At 41.1% G+C, this 17,128-nt stretch overlaps 1 protein-coding gene across 3 annotated transcripts; it reads right to left on the bottom strand.

Annotated features, from left to right (window-relative positions):
• Positions 1-1,701: 1,701 nt before the first annotated feature.
• Positions 1,702-10,991, bottom strand: LOC110039927 (uncharacterized). 3 transcript variants are annotated; one of them, XM_089295406.1, is made up of 6 exons: positions 10,840-10,991; positions 6,655-6,704; positions 5,833-6,197; positions 4,919-5,053; positions 4,038-4,295; positions 1,702-2,460 (listed from the first exon to the last, which is right to left on the bottom strand). In XM_089295406.1, the coding sequence occupies exons 2-6, from the start codon at positions 6,695-6,697 to the stop codon at positions 2,443-2,445; spliced, it is 819 nt and encodes a 272-aa protein (XP_089151532.1). In that variant the 5' UTR covers positions 6,698-6,704; positions 10,840-10,991; the 3' UTR covers positions 1,702-2,442. The 3 variants fall into 3 exon arrangements, with proteins under 3 accessions (XP_089151532.1, XP_089151530.1, XP_089151531.1); XM_089295404.1 differs by lacking the exon at positions 1,702-2,460 and having other exon boundaries at positions 3,254-4,295; XM_089295405.1 differs by lacking the exon at positions 1,702-2,460 and having other exon boundaries at positions 3,254-4,295; positions 6,655-9,152; positions 10,840-10,922.
• Between the last annotated feature and the right edge of the window lie 6,137 nt (positions 10,992-17,128).

The following is a 17,128-nucleotide window of genomic DNA, read 5'->3' as shown; positions in this document are numbered from 1 at the left end:
TACGTTGTGGCTTCCATCAAATGCTAAACAACGATAAAAGGCATTCTTCAAATTCCTCGTGCAGAAGAGACACGAATCATGTTACTAGCACAATAGATTACAACACGAGAAAGGTGTTCCATAAACGCGCGCAACGCGAATTATAAAACTGACTGTATGTAATTCTACACCTTTTATTAAAAAAAAAGTGCGAGGTGATCGGAGTGTTGTTGTAGAATTTAGCCATGTATACGATATCTTTGTATTGCTCTTGGTATTCGTTAGATCTGAAGTATTGTCTTAGGTATAATGGACTCTCATCAGCCGCAAAAACACTTGACTGTATCTATTTTACATTTGTGATCATTTTACCCACAAATTGGGTAAATGTTGCTGCCGTGTGGCGCGGCGGCGCACGTAATCAGATTATGGTTGAAGTCACGCAAAGCCAAGATAGTCACGCACAGTTATTTGGCGTTTCTCTCAAACATTAGACTACGAGTAGTCCCTCTTTCGCTTAGTCCGTCGTGCGTGACGCGAAAGAAATTCGCGAGAAAAAAATGGCCGCGCGAAATCCTGGTGGCTAGGAATGCGCGAAAGGAGGGACTACCGCCTAAGCCCAAGAGTTTGCCCTTTCACGGCCGAGTGATTTTTCGGTGTAGGATTTCTCATCTTGACGTCCTCTTATCGCCTGTTATCAATAGCCCCGGGAGATCTGAATAAAATTGCTCTACTCTACTCTTCAAGTAGCCAGGCAAAAACATATGCCGTGAGAAGTATCTCTTCATTCAGTGTTCGTTCAGCGAAACTGTCAAAGAAGTTTTAAAAAGAAGACGGCGAATGAGGCATCTTGTAACGATTTTCGCTGCGTCTAAAAGTTATTGCGAAAATTTCAACAGAGTTTCAACCGAGAATTTACATTATACATTATACATTATAAATAGAAGATCATCCAACTGCGGTGAAATGTTTGCCGATAGCAGCGGAAAATTTCAGGTGAATGTCCGGCGTCAAGTGAGAGTCCGGTTCAATCTTTCAAATGGACGGCAGAAAGGCCAAGCTCAGTAAATTTATATTCGCTGACTTAGACGATGCTGTTGAGCGGCGAAATCACTAACACGCTCGCAGTTGGGGTGGAGGCAGAGAGCTTTGCCAAACAAAACACTGGATAAATTTAAATCTTTCCAAAGCGCCTGTTGGCAGATTCGCAAGAACATCATGGCTTGCGAAGCGCGATTCCAACGCTTCGATTTGCTCTGGTACCGCTTCGATTTGCTCCGGTTCCAAAACATTCCTGCAAGACGTCACAGGTATCTCGAATGTTGACAACACGTTGTCAACGCTCCTAACATAAGCCAATCATATTTTTGCGTTGTGAGAGCAACGCATAATTCAAACTCTTGGGCTTAGGCGGTAGTCCCTCCTTTCGCGTGCTCCTCGCCTCCAGGATTTCGCGCGGCCACTTTTTTCTCGCGGTTTTCTTTCGCGTCACGCACGACGGACTACTAAGCGAAAGAGGGACTACTCGTAGTCTACTCAAACATTGCTTCTGAGGGATTAGCCCGGAGTCGTATCATTTTCGTGTTTTTTTTTTTGTTTTTTATTCATGAAACCACTGTTAGAGATAAACGCAGCAGACATTTCCAGCATTTTAAAAACACTTGTTAAATTGACGAAATGGTAAAGTAAAGGGCTGCGGTTTAGACAAAACAAGAATACAAATTCTTTTCTGTAATAGAATAGTTTTATTTCCATAGATTTTATCAATGAGAAAGGATTAGAACGGTTCGCCAAACAAAAACTTGTTACACATAAAAGATCCTAGACGAGTCCGCGTTCTGAACTTTTTAATGGAGCGATCTGAGTTTTAGCTGGTAACGAGTTACTTGAGCAGTCAACACGATTCAGTATAGATATGAAAACGGTGAAGTTGAGAGTCGATGGAATCGCTTTAAAACGACCTAAACCCCCTAAAGAAACATAACTTATATGTAAAAGAAGCAAAGGATTCGAGGATTTAGATTGCAAAGCTGTCTTTGTTTCTACCTGGGTGGCTGGCCTCCCAGAAAGATCTGAATTAATGCTCTTGCGCTGGTTCTCGTTTCTACTTTTAAAAGTTTGGAGAAGTTTCATGAGCGAAAAGACAAACTTTTTTAGAGTTAAGTCTAGCCAACAAAATATACAAAAAAAAGGAACGAGTGGAAACAAATGAGTTTTTAAAATTCACGGAGCCGAGAAGTCAATTGGGCGTTGGTGATATTGCCCAGTCTCTATTGGCAATCACAATTACCACCCTATTCGGTTGCCATAGTAACTGCAATTAATGGCAGACTGAGATGATGGTTGAACCTCAGTTCCTTTGATTTGGTAACCGTGCGCTATGTATTTTAACCGTTACACTAGCTAGCTATTAAGACTTCTATTCTTCTAAGCACAGCAGTTCGTCACTAAGCTGATGGTTTCCTACAGCATAGGAGATCCCTGGAAAGCAAAATGAAAAATAAAAGTTTTAGTTAAGAAATGAAGTACCAGGACCACTGAATTGGTCAAGCAGAAGCAAGATTACGTCACTCGGTGAGCGGGAATATCTCGTCCCTGGATCCCAGGACTTATGCGCGTGTTTTCTGTCACTCGCTTTATTTCGCTTATTTCGGCTCATCGATTTTTAACAGTAAGAAAAGGATTGCTTGTATGATTAGCACAGCCAGAGATAAGCGGCATGTATGTCTGACCAAAAATGGACCAGTCAAAGGTGCTTCAAGGACTAAATTGATCTGCTGGCAGGTTAAATAGTTTCATGCAAATTTTTCTTCCCTTTGTTCCGATGAAAATGAAACTAATGAAACCGAGAGAAGACGAGGGAGGCAACAGGTACCCCATAGATGAGCCTCATCCGTAAAAAATTATATCAAATTTCAGGGCTCGAAATTAACTTTTTCGTTTGGGAGCCAGCTGGCGACTAACGGAAAAATTTTGGTCGCCAGATCGTAAATTTTGGTCGCCAACTTATTTTATATATAACTTACACAAGAACTCGATTTTATACGTTACTTTGCATGCAAGAAAAGTCACAATTGAAGAGCGAAAACAATTAGAAACAACACGAGTAACACTTAGTTATGAAGCTACCGTTGTTCTCAGGTGATATGTCTATGCTCCGAAGGTGATGGTTGTCTCCACAGTCATTTTAAATGAAGCGAAGCATAAAACGTTTTAAGTGCGTGGCTCTCATTGTGAGACAAACACGGGCCCTTGTGTATTTTCCCTTTGCTACTTCTTCGAAATGCCGTTCTTTATTTTGTACTTGCTTTTCTCGACGCCTTTTGCTCACGCAATTCTTCAACTGATTGGTATCTGCCGCCATTTTCGCGGCAAATGAAAAGCACATGGCGTTGAAGTGCGCCTGCCATCCCAGTTTCGGAAGAAGCCGCTGAAACAATATGGCGCGACATGAACTCAGTATCGACGTGTCGAAATACATTCAATTTTTTCGATTATCGTGTAATATTCAGACATTATTTAACTGGGGACGGAAAGGCGAGTTGTATACTAGCTACCATATCTGATTGATTTCCTCATATAAAGATTTAAAAACAAAAGTTGTGTCGTGGTTTTCTTTAGTTATCGGACAAAACGCGAGTCGCCAGCTGGCGACCAGTTCTGAAAAGTTAGTCGCCAGTGCTCAATTTTTGGTCGCATTGGCGACCAGTGAGTCGCAATTTCGAGCCCTGAATTTAGTCTTAGTTCTGCTGTTTTAAGGTCGCTAGCTGATTGGCAAGTTCTAGAAAGACGTTATGTATCGATATGTAAATTATTTCATTGTTCGCAGGTCTCTAAAAGTGATCATATATAGATTTTAAATATTTATCATGGAGTACAGAGATCTGTTCCCTTGACTGCACGAAATGACCCACGTGACGCAAAAGAAGGCAGTTAAAAAGGAGAAACTAAATTTGTCAAGGTCGCAATTGTCTCATGCAAATAGCTAAGTTGAAGCAAGTACAGATGTATTCAAGCCGAATCCAAGTTGCACAATGTTGTAATCTCATGTCGCTTACCAAAGGTTCATCATCGTATCTCGTGTTATGATGCACAGCATACCCATGGACGCTACCGCTGTTCTGTCTGGCAAACCCATCCTGCTGGTCATACTGTTGGTCATACTGTGGCTCATCTTGTCGGTAATACTGTTGGGCATCTTGTTTGTTTATATCATTAGCCGCTGGATCATCAACCATTGTTATCTTGGGTTCAGATGGTAGAACATTTAGTGGAATTCCATGAGGCGGTCTCTGCTTCATTTGACGCCTGGCAGACTGGAAAAAGGAAATCTGTTGAAATATCTCCTTGGAGAGGAGATTTAGATTTACTTTATGGCTAGCCTCGCGAGCAGGTAAGATGAATCAAATCCCGCGCTGTGATTGGCTATCCCAGCTATCTTACCTGCTAAGTAGCTGTCGAGCTGTGAACTCGACCAGAACGAAGTACGTTTATTCTTGTTTTCGGCATGCCATTCTTGGTTCTTATAAAGAGCTTCATTGACAAGCATTTGACGATTAAAAACTCAGTAACGATATAAACGAACCTCATTTCGACCTCTTTGAGGGTCATTTTTATGTTAAAAAGAAAGCTATTGAAATAAGCTAAAATAAGCAAATTTAAAACATGTCGATGTTTCCTTTAAGCCTTAAAATTATATACGACTTGTGTACTTTCTGAAATAAAGGAGCTAGATCACGGTTTGCGCATTTTGAAAAGTTCAGCCTAAATTTTTCAAATTCGTCGTTTGTAATCCGTGTTAATCTTCTCCACCCTTAACCATCCTTGTTTATTTATGGTAATTTTGATTGTGGCCTAAATAACTCAAAATACCGTGACTGAGGTGAGGATGGTTTTGCGCAAGCTTTTGAAAGATACTGAATAATTAAGGGGCTCTTACCAAGCATAGGAAGACAACAGCGATTGTAAATGCTATCGCCAGACCAACAACGATTCCTATTCCGACTCTTGTTACTTCTGAAAGACCCTCTGGAATATCTGGCTTGTCTGTTCCCATTAGTTCCACCTTGTTAACCTGTCGTGACAGTAGTTTTTCATTCAGTATGTGTAAATTGCGATAGTAGAGTAATGACCACAAGTCCAAGGGAGCGGAGGGGAGGGGGGGGGGGGGGAGGAACTCTCATATGACTCTCTCATATGAAAAGGTCGGGGACCCTTGTCGGAAAATTTGAATTAAACCGCTAAAGGAGACCAATCTGAGCGTGGCATATACCACTTAAAACGGGAGCGGCTCGATTACTAGCCGCTGTCCAGGAAAGAAGCCTGCGCTAGTAGACCGGACTCGAGAGAGCGGCGGTAATCGAGCCTAAAAATGGAAATGATAGAGTTTTTTTAATTGTTATCACTTCGAGTGCTCCCTTAAAAATGTTTTGGCAGATAAAAATAGTGGCGTTTTGTCCTAAACACCCTAAGTGAGACCAAAATCCTTAATTTAGACCCCTAAGCGAGACGACGAGAATCCCCGACCTTTTCATATTGGGGTACCCCAAAACCAAAGATTAGAAATAAGGAAACATCACTTGCACTTCGGTCATGTTAAGCTGAGGATACTTAAATATGACCGGCACACATACTAGATTGATACTGAGATTTGCCAGACTTGTTAGAAAAGTGTAGATTTATATTTTCAAATAGACTTTTTGTGATCTGGGCGTGGTTGCTTTCACAAAGTTCATAGCAAATCTTTCCCTGACATTCTTCTCATTCTATGTTCCTTTATTCCCTTCGCTACTCTGTGGAGCATAAGGCATTTACAATGTTCATTATTCTAAGCAGTGTACAGTACAACTCCACCTTTCCTAGAAAGATAGGATCCAAAAGAACCATCTTCTTGTTTCTCCAGTAGTCGTGGAGAATCTTGTAAGCACGAATCGTGATATTCCTATCCACATCTGAAGCACCGAGATCCATTTGACTTTTTGAGACGAAGAATTCGACCACTGCATCGTCACCACTGCCTTCACCTGCACAGTTGTTTTTATCGTTCATCAAGCGAACTCTGGTCTCATTGACTACTTTATAGGAATTGTCAGACTTCATTTCGATAAGCTCCCTGGACACTTCTTCACGAAATAAAGGAATAAAGAAGCAGAATCGTCTCCATGACATGTCCCACGATACCTGGATGTAAACACTTGGTTCTTCTGGCAAGAAACCCTCTGTTAAAAAAATAGAAAAGGTATTCTGATCACTATACTCATCCATAACCAACCAACAATAAAAATCATCCAAGTGTTTTCAACAGTATCAGTGACAGCCTCAAAAAAAGATCATCATCATCATCATCATCATCATCATTATCAAAAATGCAAACATCTTTGAAACAACAACAGCAACACCAAAACAAAACAAAACACAAAAGAAATTAATAACAACAGAAGCATCTTCACATCATTGACAACACAAATATTTCCAACTCAGATTAACAACAACACCAATATCGTCAGTAACAACAGTATCGTGATCAACAACAAAAGCAACCTTCAACGAAAAGTACTAAATTACTGTGATAGCTTATAATCAGAGCAACTCATTACTGACTCATTTGGCCTTAGACTGTGTTCATGCTGGATCACGTACAGACATATTTCTGGCAGGAGACTGGGATCTACATACCTAAAGAGCTGATTAATATTACGAATACGACAGCGGTTCTCATGTTAAACCTGTTGATTAAGACGTATATATGTGAAAGTTAATTCGATTTAATTAATCAGTCAGTCGAGCGATCATTCAGTCAGATCAGCCGGACAGTCTATCAGTTGGTCGTTTAGCCGGACATTTCAGTCAGCTAGTCATTCGGTCAGTTAGTCAGTCAGTCACCTCAGTCTGTCAGAAAGTCAGTCGGTCAGTCAGTCAGTCAGCTGGTCAGCCAGTCAGCCAGTCAGCCAGTCAGCCAGTCAGTCAGTCAGTCAGTCAGTCGGTCAGACAGTCAGACATTTAGTCGGTCAGTCAGTCAGCACTGTCACTCAGTTAGTCAATCAGTCAGTCAGTAATTCGAACTATCTGTCTGTCTGTCCATCAGTCCTTCTCAGGTTTGTCAGCTGGTATTCTGCTAATCGGACAGTCAGTCGGCTCAGCCAGACAGTCAGTCAGTCATTCATTCAGTCAGTCAGTCGGTCATTTAGCCGGACATTTCAGTCAGTTAGTAAGTCAGTCACCTCAGTCTGTCAGAAAGGCAGTCGGTCAGTCAGTCAGTCAGGCAGTCAGACAGACATTCAGTCGGTCAGTCAGTCAGCGTAGTCACTCAGTTAGTCAATCAGTCAGTCTGTCAGTCAGCCATTCAGTCAGTCAGTCAGTCAGTCGGTCAGTCAGTCAGCCAGCCAGCCAGCCAGTCAGCCCGCCCGTCCGCTGGTCAGTCAGTCAGTCAGTCAGTCATCAGTCAGTCAGTAATTCTAACCATCTGTCTGTCTGTCCGTCAGTCCGTCTCAGGTTTATCAGCTAGTAGTCAGCTAGTCGGACAGTCAGTCCGTCAGTAGGAATGAGCAAAACAATTCATAAGATGCGTGACACTGCCGATAAATAGATATAAGGCTCAAAAGGCTCTTAAAAGTGTCAAATATTCACTGGTAATCTAAACGTTTCAGGCTTAGCCATTCTTCAGCAGGTGGAATGATTGAGTCACGCCATACAAAAAGCTGTACGCGTACGCACGCACGGAGAGCGCGGGCATGAAGTACAAAGTAAACAAAGGCGTGCTGCAAAATATGAAAACCATTGTTTTAGCGTGCGTATGTGTAATACGCGCTAGACCCACAGTCAAAAGAAATTAAACTTAATGTTCAGTCCGCTCGGTCGAAGCGTGCCCAGCTTGAAGATTATTTCATTTCATGCTGCTTGCGGCTGATGTTGCTGCCAGGGCACTGTTTCAAGCCACAGACCATGATGTCATCCAGAGAGTGGCAGGCGGCCGAGCTACGGGAAACCCACGCGATCGATTTCGAATGCTGCGAAGGTCCTCGCTGAAACGTTCCCGTTGTCGCCTTCCAGTCTCTCCGATGTATTGGCAATTGCAGCAACGACAAGAAATGCAATACACAACATTCTCAGACTGACAGGTGAAGTGGTCACGGATGTTGTGTGCGCTCTTCGGGCCTTGTAGAAAAGTTTGAGAAGTTATGTGCTCGCACGTCTGGCATCGAGGCCGTCGGCAGGGCAATGAACCGGCATCAGTGGGAGACGGCGAGGCATCAGCGGAGTGTACGAGGATATCGCCGAGTTTTCGCTCACACCGATATGATACCAGCGGAGGTTCGGGGAAAATCCGGCGTGCCTCGGGATCAGAGGACAAGATGTTGAAATTGTCAAGCATGATCCGTCAGGTGCTGGCGTTGACTGGATTATAAGTTAAAACCAACGGGACTTTGTTACTTTTGCTTTCATTGTGGCTTGTTGGTGTTGATGTGAGAAACGTGGAGCGTGCGGTTGAGCCTTTCTGACATCGTTGTTAACAGGTTTATCAGGGTAACCACGCGCCCGGAAGTATTCCTTCATCAGCATCATCAGAGCAGATCCTGCGTAGTCGAAGACGAGTAATGGAGATAGTTACGCGTGTCAGTTTCCTTGTAGTACACCGATGTCTGTAACTTGTCGCCGTTAATCCCCATGGCCACGTCACCAATCTGGCGATAGTATTCCCCATTAAACGAAAAGGCGTTTAAAGTGAGGACAAGCTCAGCCAGTCGTGCAAGGGTGTGGGTAGGTGGCTCTTTGTTGGCTCGCTGGTCGAAGAAATGGGAGAGAGCTTGTAATCCACCATTGTTGGGAATCACAGTGTACAGTGATTTTATGGAAGCGGGGGTTCTCATCGGAGCCGTCGAATGTAAAGGTGTCAAAGATTCTGAGAGCATCGTTGGTATCCTTTACGTAGGTGGGAAGGCATCTAACTAACGGAGCCATTACTACATCGAGGTATGCTGCGATGTTCTCTGTAGGACAGCAACATGCAGACACAATAGAACGCCCAGGATTGTTCGGCTTATGTATCTTGGATAGTATATAGAAACGTGAAGTGCGTGAGGTGGAAACCACAAGATGCTGTGCCGTAGGTGGAAGGTCACAGTGGCTATCATGTCTCTTGACGATTTTCTGATCGTCCCGCGTGGGATCAGCATCTAGGTGTAAGTAAAAACGGTTGTCCGACAGTTGGCGGTGTGCTTCCTGATTGTAAAGATCGCGTGACCAGACAAAGACCGCACCCCTCTTGTCTGCACTCGGTCGACAAAACGTTCAGTCCGTCAGTTCCTCTCAATTATTCATTAAGTGTCTCGAATCTCGAGACGCCCAAAAAGGATTTTCACGTTCAAAACATGCTATTGACCTCTTTAGCTTCCTGTGTTTATTCGGCCCATTTCAGATCACGCGACGTTCAACGTTCTCTGGAGAATGGCTCCCCTTTGGTAAAAAAAAAGTACTCACGTGCGCGTAAAAGGTTAAGCTTCATCATATGATGTTAAATGGAAAAACAAATATTGGAAACTCTAGAGTTCTTTTGTAATCATATATGTTTTCCAGAACTCAGTGTGTTTTTTAATGTACCTACACTGTAACCAGCTGTCAGAACTGGCAGGCTCAAATCACGCGCGCTCAAATAATTAAACTTTCCGTCGACCTTCCGCTAGGTTATGAAGTGAAGAAAAGTGCATCAACACAGACAGAGTGTCGTCTAATTGAGACGTTTTTGTACAGTACAAGATACGATCAAGAGAGATGCGCAATTGATTGGAATTCTATTTAGCCTCCAGCTGAAGGGGAGAGAGGACGTCAGAGAGGAGTGACATTCTGGCGGTGCATTGGAAACAGCTGGAAAGGAAATTACTTGATCTGAAAGGTGTTGGATATTTTTTGAATTACATTTTTTTTCTCTCTCTGTTCATCTGGATATAATTCCTCACCTCTGACTGGGAGTAGAGCTGAACTCCCCGTCAAACCCGTCCCTCCCCCCAGCCTGGCTGCACTTCAACTATCCATAACGATCCCCCAGAGGGGAGGTACTCTTTTATATAGGCCATATAGGTATGTGCGTCCCCAAAGGGTATGGTTTTTCAGCCATTTTGGTCATAAATAGGTTATCGATTTTGGCCATTTTGGTCATAAATAGGGTTTGATTTTTGCACTCTAGTCTTGATATAGGTATGTTTGTTAGAAAAAGCTACTTTTTCATCGTTACTGATATCGCAGATTTTGGTCATAATAGGGTAAGGGTTTTGGGAAACGGGCCTCACACCCCTACCTAATTCTTCTCCCCCCCGGATCGATTCCCACTTATAACTTCAATCCTGCCTGCACGGAGTTCCTTCAGCTATCAGTTGCCCTTTATTTTCTAAATCACCCTAATGTAGCCACAATATCTCTTTGAAGAGTCCTTAGAGTACACGCATCTTTCAAGAGTTACCCTGTATAGAATTGACCGCTAATCTCGACGCAAGCGTCCTATAGTGTTGTTTGTCATGATAAGCTCGGCGGCGATTTAACTAATTTACAATTTTGAAAACAAAATGTTAGCCGCCACATCTTCAGGATTCAAGGAAAACTGAGTGAAAGATTTCGATTTCATTTTCACAGATATCGAGCTAAAACTACAGACATCGCGCGCGTGTGTTGTTTCAGCCAGTTCAAGACACTCGACTCAGCAAGAGGTACCACAACTCAGATAAACTCTACCTCTACCCTCGCGCCCACTCGCTCGCGACGAGCGAATGTTTTTTTGGTGTTGGTATTGACTACGTATAAGCGACACATATACGAAAAAAAACACACAGTTTTACATGTCTCTATAGTTAGAAATTCCATTTCACTAACCTGGTGTGCGGATATACAAGTTGCGTACTTCGCTGGAAAACGCAGAAGCGTAAACAACTGAAAAAATAAGTTGAACTCTCGACCTGACGCGCAACGCAAAACGTGTAAGGAATGAAATAAAATGACAGGAATGTCAGAAAAGTAAACAGTGATATTGATTGTTTTTTACGTTCTTACAAAGGTGTATTTTTCCGGAAGGACAGCCCATGATCTGATTTGCAATTCTGCCATTGTTGTGTTTGATTCTTAATTTGTTCTCACTAATTTGATTTAATTTAATTTCGTTTACTGACACGTTTTGTGTGTGTCCCTAATCCTCTTAGCTAAGCGAGCCTTGTCCCTTGTTTGGCTTCCAAAATGAATTTTAGTCAATACCGTTTACATCAGTATCGTTTATACACGAATGCATGTATCGAAAGAAACAAAACTGTGATGAGATTTTAGATCGAAGAGAAATCAGTGAAATTACATCTTCTTACTTAGGATTATTTATATTTGTAGTTTCATCTCTTCTGACCCTTACTTATCCTATGACATCTCTTATAGGTGAACATTAATGAACGATTCCTGCATTGAAAACTGCCCAGAAATATCATAAAAACAGCAATTCACGTGATACAGCCACGTGCGCGCAACGCAAGAAATACTTCACTAACTTTCAATGCAACTCAATAACGGTTATGGTAACGGTTATGATAGTGATCAAGGAGGGAATAGATGGACTTCTGTACTCAATATCACCTTTGAGAATTGGCATGTCAGTGTATACTTAGGCGTTGTTGTAAACACTTGAGTTATTTCAATACTGAGGAGCTGAGAGCGCACATAAGACATGGACAATTATCTTTTTGTTAAGGGGGGTTGGACAATTTTTCGGAGCAAGAGTGTTTTTTTATTCCCTGTTTTTTGATCTTTTACTCAGCGTCTAGTTTTGTGAGAATTATTTTTTCGATTTGCGTTCCATGTTCCTTTTCCGTGACTCGCTTTACACTGTATTTTGCCACTTTTTCTTATGCAACGATTAATATTGTGATAAAATGGTTAATGACGAATTTTCCTTGTTATTCCGTACCGAAACTTTGGCTTGCGGTATATTTGTCGTGGAGTTTTGTTCCTTAGCTTTGATTATAGGTTTCAAAACAATTTTTTGCGGTTAGAAATTCGACCTGCTGCAGATTCGTATTGGCTTCGTTCCTGTGGTTCTTCTCACGCTATGGATAACAAAGTACAAAAAATAACAAAACAAAACTCACGGGGTTGAAGGATCGAAGAACGCATGAAAAATGCTGTTATGTTCTACCTTTCATGCAATTTCCGAAATAAACAATAACCATAGCCAGTTTCCAACATAAACGATAGCCATCGTAGCAATAATAAGTCTGTTTTCCTGTCTTTCCGCTGTAAGAGACATTGTGTCTATTTAAGTCTCAATTTTGAGTTATCTTTGAAGTATCGCAGAGGAAGGATTATCGCCGTGACATTGGTGACATTTTAAGACTTATTTCTGCACCGAATTAGTTTGCAAAACGCAGGCCCCGTCCTCACTACACCGGAGAAATTTGAAAACGCTGCCTTCTTTCTACGTTTGGGCCTGTGCAGTGCACACTAATCCGTCACCAAAACGGAGCTTTTCGAAAACGCTCTCCAAACCAGAGGAATCTGAAAACGCCGGCTTTGCGTTTCCGTGTGGACGGAAAACATTTTGAAAACGAAGCTTTTCGAAAGCGATGACGTTACGGTAATCATGTAATTTCCCTGACCGAGTTTTCCTCAAACGCAAATCCAAAATGACCGGTGATTGTTGCGCTTTCAAATTTCTCTGGCCTAGTGTGGACGGAAATATTTGATGCGTTTTCAGAGTGAAAACGCGGTTTTCAAATTTCTGCGGCGTATAGCGTGGCGGGGCCTCAGTGTAATCAAGACAATCGCGAACAACGCGTTATGAACCGTCCAAAACTCGAAGCAGCACTTGCAACAAGTGTCGCGCGGGAAATGCTGCAAAAACCACCTTGGTTGTTTTGGTCACTCGCCTGATATTATTGATTACCATAGTGACATGTTTAAAATCTCCCCTAAATTCTTGCTCAAAGTGCCAATTACTCAAGATCGAGCTCTGCGAGCTCCATATTTTTTATTATCGAATTGTGAACAACACATTAAATGTTAGATAGAACTTTAATTTGTTCTAAGTTAAAAAAAAAAAGTCTCACTGAGGGGGCTCGCAGCCCCCTTAAATTTTTGAAACTTGACGGCGGCTCTGAAACTGCTCCGTACAATTTTTAAGACTTTGCGAAACGTTTGACCCTGAATTTACGTTTTACTGGCAGTCGTTCCTAACCACCCTAAATCATAAACCTACCCAAATCTAATTGTTTCCAATGTCTCCATTACTCGAGTCTAAATAAATAGTTTGTCCAAAATGACAATTTTATAGGATTGTTTTGTCTTTAAGAATTTCTACACTTATGTTGTTTTCTTAACCTCCTTTCAGGTTAAAATTCCTCTACTGAGGCTCCTGATGAAACACGATCGTCGGAAATCTCCCACTGAGTCAACAATGGTGAGATCGTTTGTATTGCGGCTATGCAGAATCAGGAACCAAGTGTCTTTTTGGCAAGACTTTGTAAAGTTTCCGAGTTTTGTAAGTTATTCCGTGTAGAGTATTCCGTAGTTGCTAAGCAACTCCGACGCAACTGCAGGTTTGGAGATCGAAATTTTCAATTAACCGTAATTAACTGACGCTTGTTGCGCCGACCGTGCGAAACAAACAACCTTTACAAAGCCGGCTATTTTGATGGTCATTGCATTTGGGCGTTATTGAAACCAGGCTTCGTGCTGTGTCACCGTGCAGTCACATCTCTGCAAAAACTTTCCTATGCAATGGACTGGTCTAAAAGTGAGGGGGGGGGGGGGGGGGCATTTGAAAATGTGGTGGATAGAAAACATGTGACCCACCCCTTTCATTTGGCACAAAACAGAGTGATCCATCCCTAAAACAAGGTTGAAAATCAAAAGTTCCTTTTAGTTGCCTTTACTGGATGGACCAATACGGCAGTAAACTGTATGAGTGCAGCCTGTTTTAGAGTTCATCCACATTAAGGTGATTCCTTAGTATTGCATTGCGCATCCCTACTGTACACGATTTTCGCGTCATTAGCACGCGCTCAATAACTGAGAAAAAATAAGCAGAAATCTATGCCTACTTTTTTTGGCAAATGAGATAAATACTACAGAGGGAGACATAACGGGCCCAACAGCGGATGACCAAATTATGTTCCCTTTAAAGGATAAAAAAATGCAGGGTATTTGAACACATTTTTTTCTGGGACGTAAATAAATAAACAATCAAAGAAAGTCAAACTCTGTGTGATATAACACGCTGCATTGAAAAATAATCGAGCTTATTTATTGCGCACGGAGATTATCAAAAGTCACCTAAATAACCGTATTTGTCAGCTTTGTGGCGTGAAAACAAGCACGGTGACCCCGTCTTTTTATTACGTTTTTAATATCTCCTTGTCCTGTAACAACGGCATACCAAAGTTCATCGGAAATCTATGGCGAGTTCTTTTACTAGGGAATCACCTTAAGAGTCAAAAAGCTGGGGATTCGCTGTGTGATCACCGTGCAATTGCATCGCAGCAAAAACTTTCCTGTGTAAACTTGATGGACTGAAATATTCGACGGTCATATTGGAAAAAAAAAACGAGCCAGCGGGGATGAACGAGGACATTTGAAAGAATCCGAAAAGAAATTGTGCTATGAATTAGGGGAAAGAATGTAAGAGGGTTGCAATTCAAACAATTCAACTTGACAGACGATTTCGACCAAAATTCATATTGTTTCTTGCTTTACATAGGTAATATTCTTGAATTTGAGACTCTTTCCAAAGCCTTTGTAAAAAAGGAAAACGTATGGTGTTCAATTTAAGTGTTTACTGTTTTAAACTGCTGGCTTTCAACTCTCCTAACCAACATGTACACTAGAAGACTAGATTGCTTTTGCCACTCTCAACTTTAGACGCCCCCCCCCCCCCCCCACCCCACCGAGTGTACTCGTTGGATCCTTTAGATGTAATTTTTTTAAAAAGATTATTTAGTGCAGATCGTGCTGAGCATTGTTGAGCTGGACGCGTTTTATATTTCCACAGTGTAACTCCTTGCTCAGCAAATGTCGGGGCACAGAGGAACAGAGTCTCAATTTTACTTATGCTCTCATGGATTCTCGTGGACGTCGGATGCCTTAAGACAAGATGAAGGGGGCTGAGTCATTTGGTGTCGTTTCCGATCTATGCGACCCGTTAGGTAATGAACAATATAATTAGTATAGGTAATCATACGGTTTTTCTCGTTCAATTTAGAATAATTTGCACGACAGAGTTTTTCAAAAAGCTGAAATTTCACGAGCCGCTTCGGCTCTGACCTGGTTTGTGATAAGAATTTATGTAGGTCAAATTGACTCTTGTTTCAAATTTTTTCGGCAATCTTTTCTTCGTATTTAGTAAACACTGTTTGTATAAACAAAACAGTTCAAAATACTTGTTTGTAGATTTTAGCAGACTGTTGTAATTACCACTTAGATATTTTTCAGACTTAGTTCTAGACGGTCAGTTGCGAACTGTTACAGAGAAATGTTACGACTCGTAAAATTGCTTTGCATCTATTGACCTCAGTAGTAGATTAGACAGTTTTCATGCTTTCAAGAATTTAAACAATAAAGATCACAACTTGTAAATCACTTACTAATTAAATATTTTATTGCAATAAAGAAACAATATTGTAATCAACAAATGAGTTCAACTGATAAAAAAATGCAGACTTTTAAAGGGGCCTGGAAACTAGTCGAAATCTCTTTAGCTATATTCTAGTAACAAGTCAAAATAAAGGGAGACTTTTGATGGGCAAAATCTGGCTGCAAACTGCAGATATTTTTTCCCGCGAAAAGACTTAGTTTATTTTTGACAACTATCTAGACTCCATCTAGTAACGCAGAGTTTTTTTCCGCCAAAAGACTTAATTGTTTTTCGAAAAAATTCCCAGGCACCGCTTAAAAGCGCACATTTTTTTCCCGCCAAAAGACTTTCCATGTACAATCAAGTTATCTGTAACAACGTATTTTAGTTTCGTACCAAAAGATTCTGTTTCCTTTCTTCGCTGTATTTCAATCTTACTAATTGTTCAACGAGAGTATACGTTCTTTAATAAATATATTCTGCGTATTCTGCAAGAGAAAAGATCACGATGAAAACTTGCAGCTTTATTATACAGTATGTCTTCATTTACAGTAGAAGAGTGTTAACATTTGATCATATTCACATGTTAATTTGCGCCTTAGAAATATTAAATATTATTATTATTTATTATTTAACTTCCTTCAGTCCTGTAAAAAAATGAGAAAGAAATTAGAAGTATAGAAACTTATAAAGACAACGATAATTTAATCGCGTAATATTTTGTTCCGATAGAACAACCTGAAAATTCTGTGAGAATGCGGGCGCATCTCACTCTTTACATTTCACTTTGAACAATTGACTCCTTTGAAAATGTAAACATTGCGTTATCGTTGTAGTAAACAGTAAAATGTACGGCTGAGGCTGAACTCGTATTAGAATTTTGTATTGCCCCAGTAGTCCTTTGCTTTTGCCTTTGTTCGCGAGAATTTTGATTTCTTTGAGTTTGCAAGCCATATGTACCCTGCATTCTCTAGTGTTTCAAAAATATCCTGCACTTTGGGTCTAGCACCGGTATAAAATAATGCTCGTTTTCTCGCCTTATTCTGCTGATATTTCTCGATCAAAACAATTAAAAAACCATTGAAATGTCCTGGCTCGTTTCAAGCAAGCAGTCAAAAGGTCCGTATCATTTCTCGTGCACGTTGTGGTAATGCTCCACCATGGCTTATAAAACAGCGCAAAATAATGGCCTTGGAAGCCTGGACATAACAATATCGTCAATTTACAAATGATGATCTTAATCTTTGCCACAGTAAACGTACGTCGAGTGAACAAACTTTCGTCGAAGTTTAACTGCAACCTGGCTAAATTTAACATGAAAGGCACAACAGTGATAGACGAGCTTTCAATTTTTGGAGTTTGCCCGAAAACGTAAAAATTAATTCACTCTGTTTTTGTCAAAAAGTTGATGCTAAATAGCTTAAATAGCTTAAATAGGTTTCAATTCTAATCCTTGTTTGTGTTGATTCATATTGTTTCCTTTCTCCAACAAAATCACTTATTTTATTAATTGACTCTATACTTCCATGTCTGAAGTTTAAATCTTATTTCATTCCC

Source organism: Orbicella faveolata, unplaced genomic scaffold, assembly GCF_042242905.1.
Source record: "Orbicella faveolata isolate gen_17 unplaced genomic scaffold, um_ofav_v1 contig_26, whole genome shotgun sequence".
Classification (NCBI taxonomy): Eukaryota; Metazoa; Cnidaria; class Anthozoa; order Scleractinia; family Merulinidae; genus Orbicella; species Orbicella faveolata.
The sequence above is the reverse complement of the archived record's forward strand: the minus strand, read 5'-3'. Positions and strand labels throughout refer to the sequence as shown.